General features: G+C 33.1%; 1 protein-coding gene across 2 annotated transcripts in view; it reads right to left on the reverse strand.

Annotated features, from left to right (window-relative positions):
- The window catches only part of Ggamma30A (G protein gamma subunit 30A), a 35,607-nt gene that overhangs the window by 13,830 nt on the left and 6,240 nt on the right, over positions 1–15,537 (reverse strand). For both annotated transcript variants that reach the window (XM_053751259.2, XM_053751258.2), the window contains exons 2-3: positions 14,270–14,324; positions 8,465–8,587 (exon numbers count right to left, since the gene is read on the reverse strand). In XM_053751259.2, the coding sequence (XP_053607234.1) occupies positions 8,465–8,577 (113 nt within the window). In that variant the 5' untranslated portion in view covers positions 8,578–8,587; positions 14,270–14,324. The remainder of the gene's footprint in view (positions 1–8,464; positions 8,588–14,269; positions 14,325–15,537) is intronic.

Genomic DNA, 15,537 nt, shown 5'->3' on the forward strand with positions numbered 1-15,537 from the left:
TTCTTTTTGCGGGATGATGTAACGAGGACTACAGCTGGCAAGAAGGAAACTGTTAATTACAAAAAAAAGAAAGCATAGAAAAGATTTTTATTGGACTGCATGAAAAACCTGTATAAAACGTTCTTGAAAGAAAATAGTGGCCTCAAATGCCACTACAGCTACTTCACTAAACATAGGCCATTTTATGTGAAGCCACCTACTGTAGATGGAAGAGATACATAGGTTTTTCGAAGAATACGGATTTCGTAAAATATCCTGGAACTTTTTTGAATCAGGGCATGGGAAAGGAGCTGCTGATGGTATTGGAGGGACAATCAAACGGCAAGCTGATGCCATAGTTGCTAGAGGAAACGATATTGCAGATGTGTTCCAATTCTTTTCCGCGCTCAAAGATGCCAATAAAATTACACTGTTCATGGTGACAGGCGAAGACATCGAAAAGGTAGCAGCAACGATTCCTAGTAACATTGTGCCCCTAAAAGGAACAATGCAGGTCCATCAAATGTTCACAGAAAATCGTGGAATCTTAAATCATAGGGTATTAAGCTGCTTTTGTGATCAATTCTGTTCTTGCCATGCTCCTAAAACTTATCGACCTCTGCCTGAAATCCAAGAACAACAAAATACTGTGGACGAGTTTTTATCTAATGAAAAAGAAGATGCTGTAATTCACGATAAGGAAGGTTTGATGCTCGCAGATATTACAAATACAATTAGGATGTCCCGTAAAAGTATTTTCGATACTGTATATGGCCCAGATGAATCATCCGATGAAGATCAACCTTTAGCCACGCTTAAAACGAAAAATATCTAGCTGATCAAACTGCCGTCTGTGGTACTTCTTATCAAACGCTCCAGCCTGAAGATATTCATCCAATGAATATAAAAGACGGAATTTATGTATTGGTTAAAGTACGTAGCTCGCGGAACATTCAGTACACTTACGCTGGAGTAGCAAAAAGTGTTGTCGATGAAGAAGGCGAAGTCATGGTAATGTTCCTAAAATATCAGTTGATGACAGTGGAAGGCTGTTTAAATTAGTGGAGAATGACATATCGGATGTTCCTTTTGATGATTTGATTAGTCTTACCGGCTCCAAATGTCATTAAAAAGGGGAAGAGACAATTTTTCCGATTCGAAGAGCCACTGTCAGTATTCGAAAAATGACTGATTAATTATTAAGCTATTGTTATGATGAATGTTTTATTTTTTGCGAATTTAAATTTGTTGTCAAGTTAGACTGGATTTTTTATTTAGTTTAGAGTGGATAGTCATTTAATTTACCAAATTACTAATTACTTTTGAGAGGCTCTCACGACTCTAAGAAGCTCTCATCTCAAATGTGATTTCATTAATTGTTTAAGTTTGATCTCACCTTATTATATTATATGATAATGTTGAAGACTGATTAAGATTTATAAAAATAAATGATTCTATAAAAATAAATGTATTATATTGCAAACTATTGCAAAAGAGAGTTTGGTATCCCCTAGAATAACAACTCCGTCACATAAGTTACTACTCTGTCACAATGTTGTCTCCTGTTAGGAAAATTGTTTTGGTCGTATATATATTTAGTTATAACTAGTGCAACATTGGAGTTTTTTTATTTACAATATTTTATGAAATTGCCATCTGTGCAATACGTATTTATTTGTAAATAATACTAAAATTTTATTTACAACAAAAACTTACTTTATATCAGCAGTAAATGTGACAGAGTGGTATTTGAAAATCAATAAAATATATTTATAAATACAAATATATAATATTAATATGCTTTTTTAAAAGTTCATTTTGGTTAATTTATGTTTTACAAAAGTAAAAGTTATTTAACGAAGAGCAGTTAATAGAATAAAATAAAAGATTTCGTGACGGAAGTGTAACTTTTTGAGTCGATTCTTTCTTAAAAGTCATGAAAATCCTACAAAAATCTGTAATCTTCGCGGCCAATAACTTTTTCTGATAGAGTAGAAAGTCGTCTAATAAAATATATGTATATGAAGACGTGTATGCAATATATATTTTTTTTCAAAACTATGCAATTTTTTTTTCAAATTGTAGGTTAAAAAGAAGAACGACCCGTATAACGACCATGTAAAATTGTTTCAGTAAACAAAAATACTTAATACGCATTTAGGATCCAGCACATAACATTTAATGTAGGTACATCTTTACGTCCGTTTTCGGCCAATGGAACATATCAAAAAATAAACTTGGCTTTTTGCCGTCATATTGTTATACTGAATGTGTTTCAGTAATGAGTAAGCAAATTTAGTGGGCGTGACGACTGGGGCGTTGTGGAAAGGAAATGACGTATAGATTTACAATCTATGTTGCTAGTAGTTTGTGGCTTTTATAATCACTGCATGGTATAAAACAAAGTCGCTTCCCGCTGTCTGTCTGTCTCTGTGTAGACAGGTCTTTAAAACTCCGCAACGGGTTTGCGGGGTTTTTTTAATAGGGTAATACAAGAGAAAGAATTTGGTGTATAACTTATTAAGATATGAACCGAGAGAAGCCAGGATGGGCCGCTAGTAACATATAATAAAAAAAAAATCACCCCGTGAAAAATTGACAAAAAAATTTTGGTTTCATTAACAATAAAAAAAACAGTGAGCTGACTAAGCGTATGGCTTGCTTTAACCTAAAAATGTAAATTGCATTCACCTTATGGCTTATTATGGATTATTTACCGGGAACTAGCTAACAAGAAAGAAAGATATTCAGGCGACTTGGACCAGAATCGTACCACGATTCTGGTCGTAATCGTATCAGAATCGTATCACGACATTCACGGCTCATAATCAAGAAAACGCGATCGAATTCGAACGAAATCTCTCGGCGATCAAGTCCCAAAGGAATCACCGACGTCAATTTTTATTTTTCTTTATTAGCCTTGTGATATCCCACTGCTGGACAAATGTGACCCTTAATAGACTAAACACAAAGTATAAACAAAGAACATGTTGCTGACTTACATTGATGATACTCTACTCGACCTATATAAAATCACTTTTACAAAGACTGCTGTCTGACAAGCGAGAAAAAACTCGAGTTTCTAATCAAATTCATTTTGGTGCTCGACAGAGGGCGAAGGGCGGGTTTGTATTGCACTTCTCACTATCGAATTGATTCGAAGTGAGACGCAGCGAACCAATAATATTGCGGTGTGGTTGTCGTCGCGTCATAATGGCGCACTGTGATTGGTTAACAGCGTCTCAATGCGAGTCTACTCGATGATGAGATGTAAATAGCAAAGTCGCACCACCGCACACAGCATCCGAGGTCGTTATTTAGGGTTGCCACTCGCGGCTTTTTGTTAAGGCGATTAAATTAAGCGCCACCTCATTTTTTTATTATTTTCTTTTATTTCTTAGCAAAAATTAAAAAGTATTTTAACAGATTACGCCATTATATGAATTTTCGTTCGTCAGTTGAAAGTATTATAGTTTTCCACTTCATGATGTAGTCACAGTTGACTGACGACCTCGGTGGCGCAGTGCTAAAGTTCTTGCCACTGAATCGAGAGACCCCGGGTTCGATCTTTTTCTGATTGGCCCGGGTCTTGGATGTTTATCTATATATGTATTTGTTACAAAATATAGTATCGTTGAGTTAGTATCCCATAACACAAGTCTCGAACTTACTTTGGGGCTAGCTCAATCTGTGTGATTTGTACTAATATATTTATTATTTATTTATTTATATTTATTTGACTACTAAATTGAAAACGGTGGCCACTAAGTTCGTATTAATCTACTGTGACCACATTGTGACATCTAAAAATGGATAAAAGCGTTTTGGTAGTATTTATTTTGTTTTTGTAATAAAGCAAGTGTTTATTAGGTGTTTAAAAAAATCAACAATTCCAAAAATATTTTGATGTACGGTATAAATATTATGATCTTAATCATATCTCCCTATAAATACGATAATTGCTTACTAACAAATAAAGTTAAAAGCAGTAATAAACGTAACATCAGTGTGGTGTAGCCACACATGAGTTAAGCAGCTACAATTAATTTTTTTAAACCACCCGCGACTATATTACTCGTGAAGTCTATCTTTTTTGGGAAATTTAGTAAATTATATGGTGATTTTGAATAGAAAATATGTATGTACTTCAATGTTACTGAATAATAAAATATTTATTAATTTGTTTGTATCGAGATTAAAACTACTGGACTAGTTTTAAGTTCGTTTCTTGCTCGTTAATTTTCTATTCAAAATCACCATATAATATTAAAATGAAAACAGCACTACTCGTCACAACGCCGCGAAGTGGGAAAAGAACCGCTAATTTACTTCTTTTGACATATGACAACTGTCAACTGTCATTTATTTTTTTTTAAAGATCAGATAAAGATGTTCATTTCGGATACAACACATTTTATTTTTATAAACAGATTGGCTTGGAAAAAAAAATCAAAGTGTTTGTTCATGGTGTGGTCCAATGTTGTACGCCTGGTCTAAAATTACCCAAATTGACTGTATGTTTAACAAACGTATGAAAATGTGTAATCCTAATAATATTATAATGTTTGTATGTTTCGTTACTACTTCACGCAAAATCTACTGGACGGATTGTTATGAAATTTGGTACACGGATAGAATATAATCTGGAATAATACATAGGGTACTTTTTATCCCGAAATTCCCATGTCAGCTAGGGCTTGGTGTGCAGCTAGTGAAATATAATTATAGGTTCATTCTTAAATTAGTTTCGTGAATATTTATATAAAAATTCATATAAAATATTCGTTTACGTTAATTTCTGAATCAATTAAGGTTGGAAATATAATTATTATTTTAATTATTGGTTAATATAATTATTAAGGATGGGTTGCACTGTCAACTTTGACGTTGAGTTTAACCGGCGCGCCGCTGGCGTTTCGACAGCTTTTTGTTATTAGGATAGTATTTTTAATACAATTATTAAGTTACTTATTGGTTAATATAATTATTAAGGATGGGTTGCACTGTCAACTTTGACGTTAACTTTAACTTGCGCAGAAAAACGCAAAGTACGCCACTTTGTCGAAACGCCAGCGGCGCGCCGGTTAAACTCAACGTCAAACATTGCATACGACAGTGCGACGGTCACCCTACCTAATTGTCATTATTTAGAAGGAAAATAAACATTACATATTTACAGTTAATATATTACATTAATTACATCAAATTTATGTTGTTATGTTATTTATTTTACATTTTCCTTAATTATTTATTTCTAAAGTAAATACAAAAATACCTTTACATATTCATATATTCATTCTATATTCATTTATATTTTGTCATATGATAAGAATGTATTGTCAATTTCGACTAAGTTAAAATTCACTTTTTCACGTCAATTTTTATATTAAATAGTCAGTCACAAAGCTACAAACTACTGGCATTTCGCAACGACCACTGCTGAGAAGAAATGCCGAAAGAAACTCGTTTGAATAGTGTTGGTCCCTGTCATGCCAACTAGATAATTACCTAGTTCACCAGCTAGATATCACCTATGTTATGAATCTCCAGCTTAAATTCCTTTCCCGTTTTACGTTTATAATATGCGCCGGAGGAAAAGCAGCTTACAAATTATATTTTTAATTCGCTCCCAGACCAACAGAGAGATCCTTAAATTTTGATGAAAGATTACAAATTTTTCATGTAAGTTTGTTACTTCTTCCCACTCTGTCTACTCAACCAATCTTCTTGAAATTTTGCATACATGTAGTTTGAAGTACGGAGAAGGATATAGGATACCTTTCATCTCGGAAAAATAACTGCTCCCGTGGGAAATCACGGGGGCGAACCCGCGGGCAATAGCTAGTTAGTTCACAAAAATGTTTTTACTTGGAACAAAATAATTTTGTAATTTCAAAATATCGCGCGATTGTGCTCGTAGCGTTTTCAATCGATGCTAAAATATTCGTATTCAGATATCTTTAAATACGTTTGAATGATTTATATCATATCTGCCTCAGTTCTACTATTAATAAATGGCTCACGATGTATCTTCACAGGTTGGGTTAAGCTCGTGTTTATATCGATCCAGTTAAGTGGGTTATTGCCGGGTTTCAGAGATGAGTTGGCTGTATTTAAATGATTTAGGTGATAAGGCGAATGAGATTGCTTAGCTTTGATTAAATATGGCAAACCAGTTTTAATTGACACATTAATCTAAGTACCCAATTTTTTTTTAGTGAAGAAAATACAATAAGTAATCATAAAGAAAGTAAATTCAAGTCAAAATGTATGTAGAATGATATGATGGAAATCTATAACCGTTTTTCATTTTCAAAATTTTTCAATCGCAATTTACAAATTATTTCTTAGAAATTTTGCTAGAATTAACTGTTCGTTTGTATAAAAATCATCAGAACTGTTACATCATTTTATACAACAAATTACAGTGACTAGTTTTACGTAAAACAGGGGTTTGAATTGAACCCATGTTTTGTAAAGGGAAATCCCACTATTAGCATGTATTAACCTCAGAGGGCATAAATTATTTGTAGGGTGAGAAATGTTTCGTTAGGACAACCTTCGTGGCGTAGTGATTACTACGTCCGTCCGGTATGTGGAGGTCCGGCGTTCGATTCCCTGCGCGGGATAATATTTGTCTGCGGCTCTGGGTGTGTTGTGCCCGAAATGGGCATATTTTTGTGTGTAGTATCGTAGTATTACTTAAACCATGATCAAAAATCACACCATCTATTAGTGAAAACTGCATGGAAATCTGTGCACTGATGTAGTTTTTGAGTTTGTCACGAACATACAAATGGACAGGCACGGCAGGAAGACTTTTTTGTAAAATATGTAAGGATAAGCATATGTCTATATGTATATGTGAGGATTAGTACAGGCTATTGCTTACTGCAGGTAATATCATGCAGTAATAGGGGCAAATTTGGAATGGATTTGGGTAATTTGATTAGCGGTTTATTGTACGTAGGACAGACGACGGTGAATGACCATTTTTAATGATGTATCATAAAAGTCATATCACAAAAATCCTATTTGGATATAATTGGTAAATTGCTCAATGTGATGGCATGTCCCAAGAAAATAAGTACAAAAATATAATTCACTAGAAGTTGCCCGGGGCTTCGCTCCCCTGGGAATTTTGAGATAAAATATAGCCTATAGCAATCTTGGATAATGTGCCTTTCTAATGGTGAGGGAATTTTTGAAATCGGTTCGGCAGTTTACGTAGATTACCCGCCTCAAACATACAAACTCACAAACGCTTACCTCTTTATAAAAATTGTATACTATAAATTTAAAAAATGAGATGAGAAAAAATTTATGAAATAATGAGATAAAATAACATGTGTTAGACATATTTTTTTCATAGCTCAAATCCCGATTTTTTTGTATCCCATGCTTGCATGAATTATAATTCCAATATTAATTCATTCTATAGAGAAATATAATATTTTTTCCCAAGAGAATGATCGGACAGTCATTAAAAATAATACGTTATTTAACAAAATGCTTTTTACATTACAATTTTAACGCAAAATGATTAAAGATAAATAATTCAATGGGAAAATATTACAGAAAAATGCTCAAGAACATTTTGTAGAAGTCGTGTGAATTATTCAAATTTATCAATTTGACCTTTAAATGCGAATTATTACATCATTCAGAATATAATATAAGGAATTTATGTTTAATCTATATAACGGATTGATCCATTGTTGGCGAGAAACCAGAAAAAGCTTTAGGTCAATATTTTACGTATTCAGATTGTCTTCTGGGTATGTTAAAATTAATTATTATATAATAAATATTTAAACATGAAATATGTTCTAGTTTACTCCATGACTATTTAAAGAATAAAGGTATAATTTCACTATTAATGGTATAATGGCAAAATTATGATACCTTAAAAAGAAAATCTAAGTGAAAAATGACCCTTAAGTCGATCGTTAAAAGCAACCATTAACGTTAACATTAACCAGGATATAAAGTGTATAAACATAACCTATTTAGACGATCATATCGATTCCTATAAAATATAGCATGTAACTTGCTGATACTTAAATTTTATGAAGACCTATAAAAAAGTCTTTACAGCTACCGTAAGAAATGAGGGCCAGATTACCGTAATAACCAATTATAAAACAAATGGAAATTGCCAAATTGCCAATAAAATGAATTGATAGTGTTACTTACACTTAATTTGATAACGAATTTAATAAAAAAGGCTGTTTAATCTATAATTTAGCAGAATTAAAAAAAATAATCGTATGTACACAAATTTATATGCGACGACAAACGCCTACCCGTTTCAGTTGTCGTTACACGCAATTTTATACCTCAATCCATAACGAAAAAGCACCAAAATCGTTTGGGGCACTGCACAGGGACACTCCCGGGCGAACCCGGCCTATTTCACTTCACGAACGACGATAAACACTATTACTTTTTTTTTCAGAATTTAAATATGGAATGTTTTACTCACGCTGCAATGCTTTTAGATAGTGGCCAGCGTTCCATAGACGCTTGGTACTTCATATTTTCAATCTGCTTTTTGAGTGCCTCTTTGTCCATTGCTGCAAGAATACTGGGGTCCATCGCGCAGAATCTGTGGTATAAAACACGCACACATAAGCAACTGTGGTCGTACACATAACGATGCCTGTGTTTGTAAGGGTACGTTGAGTACGTACAGTCGGTTCCAAAACTTTATGGAATTTCGATGGCGGACTAAATTTACAAAACAAAGTAATGATATTTATATTTCGAATGATGTCGCACTGTCTACTCTCTTTCATTATTACGTGTTCATTGGGGGGTTGCATTGGGGGCCATGATACGCGAAGCCATTGTATAAGCCATAATAAAATTATCCAAAATTTTTTGAAACTACCTGATGTCAAACCTGTCTTTGAAAAAACGATGTCAATGTGATCTTATCCACGAAATCGCACTTTTTATAAAAATTTCTAGTCAAGTATTGATTGGACAATTAGGACATCGTTTTAAAAATAATAATTCTTGGCAATAATAACAAGAATACATTGGTATACTGATGTGATCTATGTACATAACTTTAAAAATACCGACAAAAATGTTATACTATATAAAAAATAAATTGTGGCCGTCCAATTCAAAAGGGACCTTATGGAGGCTGGCACTTAGATTATTCTGATACAAAACAACAGCAAGAATAGCGTAAGTGCCGGGCGCCATAAGGTCCCTTTTGATTTGAACACAAGTAAATTAAGGAACACACTGGATTTATAACGCTCAAAATGAAGAGAATAAGATAAAAATAAGATTGAAATGCGGGAGATCCATCCATACTATGTATAAATATTATAAATTTGAAAATCTCCATACTAATATTATTATCATAAATGCGAAAGTCTTTCTGTCACGCTTTCTGACTGATTTACTGATTTTGATGAAATTTGGTATATATATATGTATAGTTAAAGACCTGAGATCAAACATATTCTATTTTTTTATCAAATGTCTGCCCCTGGAGACCAGAAATCGGGGTGAAAGTTTGATTGTCAAACGTACTCGATACATTTTACAGCGGGCGAAGCTGCGGGAATCAGCTACTTGTTTATAAAATATAATTAAAAGTAAGATGTATGTTCTCCTAAGTTAATGGTTTTGATGGTATTTTTACAGTCTGAGAGTATAATAATTATTTTATTAACTTTACACTTTTGCATTCAATTGTACACCTATATCTGTCTCGCTCTAATAATAAGGGGAGATTGCTAAGGAGTGTGAGTGCCATATTAGTGTGAGTGATGCGCGCGCAGTACATTACAGTTTCTATGACAACCCCTTTTAGAACACTGAGTTAGCTTGCGCAAAGTTGGTAAAAGCTGCCCGTAAGCTAATTTGAGCTTTAAACAATTGTGTTTAAGTTGAATTTTGTAGTGAGATTATTTGTAAAATTAATGAATTAAGGCGTAATGACCGGTAGTTCTCCGCTTTGCATTACATTATTCTTTGTTTTTCGTTCATAAACACAGAGGGCGTTTCCTCGTGTGTTCGGATACGCGCGTTGGATATCTTTGTCTGGATAATTAAATTTATCGAGCTGTCAGTTGCACGCAGGTTGTATGCAAATCAAATGCAGTCCATTTATTTCTTATGTTACATGTAACTAGCGCCCCGTCTCCGCTTCGCTCGAGTAACACTATAATAAATTATAGACATTAACCTTCCTCAACCTTCCTCGGGAATCTATCATATATATTGGTGAAAACTGCATGAAAAATCATGCGGAAGTTTTTTTAGTTTATCGCGAACAGACAGATGAACGCGGCAGAGTACTTTGTTTTGTAATTTTTCTTTAATTTGTCTGGTGTAACTATCTCATGGTCTTCCTGGGCCCCTTCTTCCTTCCGCCTTTCCTTCTATAATATATCTGAAGAAGGCATCGTGTCGTATCAAGTGTATATTCAATACTCTTTTATCTTCAACATGTTTCAGAATGTTTCTTTTTCTTCCAAAAATGCTATATGTTTATACAATTTAAATACTAATAAGTTGGGACCCAGGTGGGAATATTCAAAATTCAAAAATTCAAAATTCTTTATTCAATTTAGGATGATATACATCACTTATTGACGTCAAAAAAATTACTTAAACTAAGTCACTGCCGGCTTCCAAAGCGCAGGTGAAGAAGAAGCGGCGCAACAAACTTCACCGCAGCCTTTTCTCCAAGGACGTCAATTAACAAATATAGGTCTTATACATATATAAAAAATTAGGAGAACGAATTTACATCATTATTAAAAATTTGAATAAATAAATAAAATAAAAGTTGTATTTCCAATAAAATTATTGAAAATTGTCACACAATATATACATATATATATAAATAAAAAGTTAAATGTACAAAACGTACGTAATAATGTCATAAATCAATTACATATGTTATGAGGATACTGCACCATGCTTGGGCCAAACATTATTGTCGTTCACATAATCATCAGACTTGTAATATGCCTTTTTAAAAATAAAATATTAACTTGAGTACCCAAAATTATCAATAATTATTCGTTTTGACTATTGTTAAGAACTATTGTACCAAATTCAAGGAAAAAGTCATTCTGATTTAGGATGAAACAATACAGGATAATATACTTTCTTACTTTTGATACAATTATGATTATATATATACAAATCACACAGACTGAGTATGCACCAAGTTAGAAACTTTGTGTTATGTGATACTAACTCAACGATAACATCCATGTCAATCTGAACAAGATAATTTCCATCTTAACCTGAACTGGAATCGAACCAGGGACCTCTAGTATACCTAGCAATCAAGAAGGTCGTTAACATTTTGGAATTCTGTTGAGTAGTTCCGAATATACACACAAATTTACAAACACTGTATATGAAATATATATCTTATATACTTATAGCTATAGCTTAAATGTGATTTTACGGTAAACTTTTTAGTGTTACAAACTATATAGTCTATTGTAGCATGGGAATCATTGTGTTATTTAATTAGTATAATTTTCTCATAGTTTCTTTTGTGATGGATCTGTGAACAGGACACTTTATGTGAGAACAAATACACTAAATAAATAAGCTTCTCTTTATATTTTTTTTGTATTTTCCTTCATTCGTTTCGAGTGTGTTATTGCTAACAGTAGTGTCAGATTTTACTCAAGTCGCCTGACTTGACTTTTAAAACTATCTACCGATTAGTGGCAAGTAGTTGCATACACACTCGAGAACTTAAACTGTTCACTAGTGTGGATGTTTTGTTTAACCGGAAGCGTGGTGGTCTATGAATAGTACAAAATGAAACGTAATTCTGTTATGCTATTGACGCTTAACAACTTGACAAAATTTGATTAAATTTGGCATTAAATCACAATGTGCTACTGTTTTAATAATTCCCCTAGCATAACCTTTTTCTGATTGGCCCGAGTCCTGGATGTTTATCTATATATGTATTTGCTATAAAATATAGTATCGTTGAGTTAGTATCCCATAACACAAGTCTCGAACTTACTTTGGGGCTCAATCTGTGTGATTTGTCCTAATATATTTATTTATTTATTAAGATGAGAGTTTGAAATAAAAAAAATATTATGTTTAGATTATTTTAACATTATTTTAAATTAGATATATTTTGTCGCGAAACACCGCAAGCTATACCAAGTATGTTATATTTTTGTAACACACAAATTCCGGGAGGATACTCTACACCACAATGGGCCGGACACCACCACAACTACTAGGTTAACTTATCTGTGCCACATCTTTGTGGGATCGTTTGGGTAAAGCTAACATCTGACATCTGATACAAGTGATGGGACTTGAATCGAAAATTTGTACTCGAATCAATTCGAAACATCTGGAAAAAAATCGAATCGTTATACGAATTAGCACTCGTTTCGTATTAGTAGTAGTTAGACTAGTTTCGAATTGATAATTCGAATCGATAAAATAATTCGAATCAATACAAATTGAAATGATGATTCGAAACAACACGAATATAAATAAAAATATATATAGGTACCTAAAATAAAAGAAATGCAACATTGAGAAAAAATAAATAATAATATAATAATTATGAGATATCAAAGAAATAATTTAAATAGTTTTGATAATCATTAAGTTGTCGGTCGATACAAACTCACTATTTTAATATTCAAAATTTTCAAAATCGCAACAAGAAACTTGAACGTATCCTAATCGTCTCAACTATAACATAAGTTTGCTGAGCAATGAAAATTGGAAACAAATAAATTTATTTAATCCAATCAATTCGACAATTCGAATCAGGGAGCTGATTCGTATAAATTTGACAATTCGAATCATACGATGATTCTGATCAACATAAATTCTTATTCGAATGGAGTTTTGACTGCCATCATTCGAATCATTCGAATTAAATGTGATTCGAGTCCTATCACTCGATACCCGAATTTGGAGAGGCTAAAATAGAATCGAAAAGAGGACAATGAAAGCCAAGAAGGACTTATATGATCCAAATAAAGGGTACAAGATTGATGTCGTACAGTGAGCTTAAAACAATGGCTGAGGATAGAAAGAGATAGAAGGAACTTCACCGACAAGACCTACGTTTTTAAATAATGAATGAATGAATGGGTCTGAGTCCAGTGGTTCACCACTTTGCAACTAAACTGATCTGCATCGCAAATTCGTACCATCGAGTTAATTTTTAGTTTAGTATTTTTTGTTAGTTGTCAGTTGTTATTTCGTAATTATTAGTTGTTATTACTCGATAGCGGAAAATCTATTTGTTTTAAAACAATTTGCAAAGAAATTACCTTAAAAAATATGCACAAACGGTGGACTTAATTACCATATGGCGAATTCTACGAGACAATCATAAGACAAAAAATACAGAGATAGAATTTTGGCGCGATAAATCTATTCACGCAAGAACTTTCGCATTTATAAATTAATGTAGATATGCTTCCAGTCATCTTAGAGTTTCATCGCAGAATGATGAATGTCTTCAAGAATTTAATCCAAGCGAGAAATGACGGCTAACTCAATTTGTCATGCCGTCCGTACAATTATGTCCAATTACTAAGAGTGGGTTGCACCAGTCAACACTAACGTTAACTTTAACCTGCGTAAAAACGCAAACTAATCCATTTTCTCTTAACGTCAGCGGCGCACATTTTAAGCTTTCACCCGCACACCAGCGCCACCGTCACGTTTTTATCAGTTTATTTTATTCCTTAGCGAACAGCGACGTATAAAATTAATATTTTAACACACATTAGACATAGAATTTTATTTGAAAGTCAAACACAAACTCAAACTCAAATCATTTATTGCATAACATGTGTTCACATAGGTTGTACACATAATAATGGTGTTAAGTCTATTACACAATGTAGGCTTGAAGTTAGTTAGTGCAAAAGTTAGTTAAAGTTAACTGGTGCAACACGCAAGTGTTCGGGCGGATCAGTGTACGGTGAATTATATTTTATTATATCACTCGAGATTTATAAATTTACTAACACAAATTGGGACTTGCCCATATATTTATTTTATCTATGGACTTGTCAATAGCCCTTCATTTTGGAGTGGGTCCATAAGAAGTCCCTCATAAGTGCCTAGGCGGTTGACAGGCAACATTAGCATTCTCATAGAGGGATGAAGTCAGGCAGCGGTTTAGCCATGAAAGCGGAACAGACAGACAGACATTCGTAATTATAATATTAGTTTGCATGGAGAGTAAAATGTCATCTCAGCAAAAAAATATTGAAATGAGAATTTAAAATAGACTTACGTTAATTGTTTCCGTAGCTTTCAAGTGAGCTTTCAGTGAGCTTCGCAAGTCGATCCTGAAACAGATTAAGTGGAACTTAAAAGCGCGAATGTTTGCAAGAGCTTTTTAATTTATCCTTAGCTTTTGCTTGTGCTGTTAACATAATGCTAAGATTTTAGATTTATTTAAACAAATTCTCTTCTTTACTCTTTTCGAGTATTTTATTGTGACAAAACACTCGGTAAGACAAATCGAAAATTAGGCGACTTTATGAAACCTGTCACAGATTTAATAAAGTCGCCTAAAGGAATCTGGCATTACATTCACGACTACCTATCATCATTTAGTGGCAATTTGAGTCAATTTGATTAATGTGTACTACTGAACACGAGTCACATTTAATAAAGTCGCCTAAAGGAATCTGGCATTACATTCACGACTACCTATCATCATTTAGTGGCAATTTGAGTCAATTTGATTAATGTATACTACTGAACACGAGTCAGATTTAATAAAGTCGCCTAAAGGAATCTGGCATTACATTCACGACTACCTATCATCATTTAGTGGCAATTTGAGTAAATTTGATTAATGTATACTACTGAACACGAGTCAGATTTAATAAAGTCGCCTAAAGGAATCTGGCATTACATTCACGACTACCTATCATCATTTAGTGGCAATTTGAGTAAATTTGATTAATGTATACTACTGAACACGAGTCAGATTTAATAAAGTCGCCTAAAGAAATCTGGCATTACATTCACGACTACCTATCATCATTTAGTGGCAATTTGAGTCAATTTGATTAATGCTACACAAGTGTCTCTCAGTTTATTAGGATTCGAAATTAGGATTTAAATTCGACTTTTTTCAATCAATTGAATTGTGCAATGAAGGGAAACCTGTTATTCATTAAAAAAAAGCGTACTTTTAGCTACAGTATGTTTTATCACTATCGTTCCTTACAATATTACAATATTTGACATTGTCAGAACGAGATTATATATATATATATGATTATATAATCACACAGACGACAAATCACACAGAATGAGATAGCCGCAAAGAAAAAGATAAGTTCGAAACTTGTGTTATGGGATACTAACTCAACGATACTATATTTTATAACAAATACATATATAGATAAACAATCAGAAAATCAGCTTTAAGTATAATGTAGTTTACTTTTTAACGAAAAACAGGGTTAATAAATAAACGCGATATGTTTTAGAAAAGTTAGAATAATTTCAAAATGTCGTCTATATGATTGTCTAGACTTAATCCAA

Source organism: Plodia interpunctella, chromosome 11, assembly GCF_027563975.2.
Source record: "Plodia interpunctella isolate USDA-ARS_2022_Savannah chromosome 11, ilPloInte3.2, whole genome shotgun sequence".
Lineage (NCBI taxonomy): Eukaryota > Metazoa > Arthropoda > Insecta > Lepidoptera > Pyralidae > Plodia > Plodia interpunctella.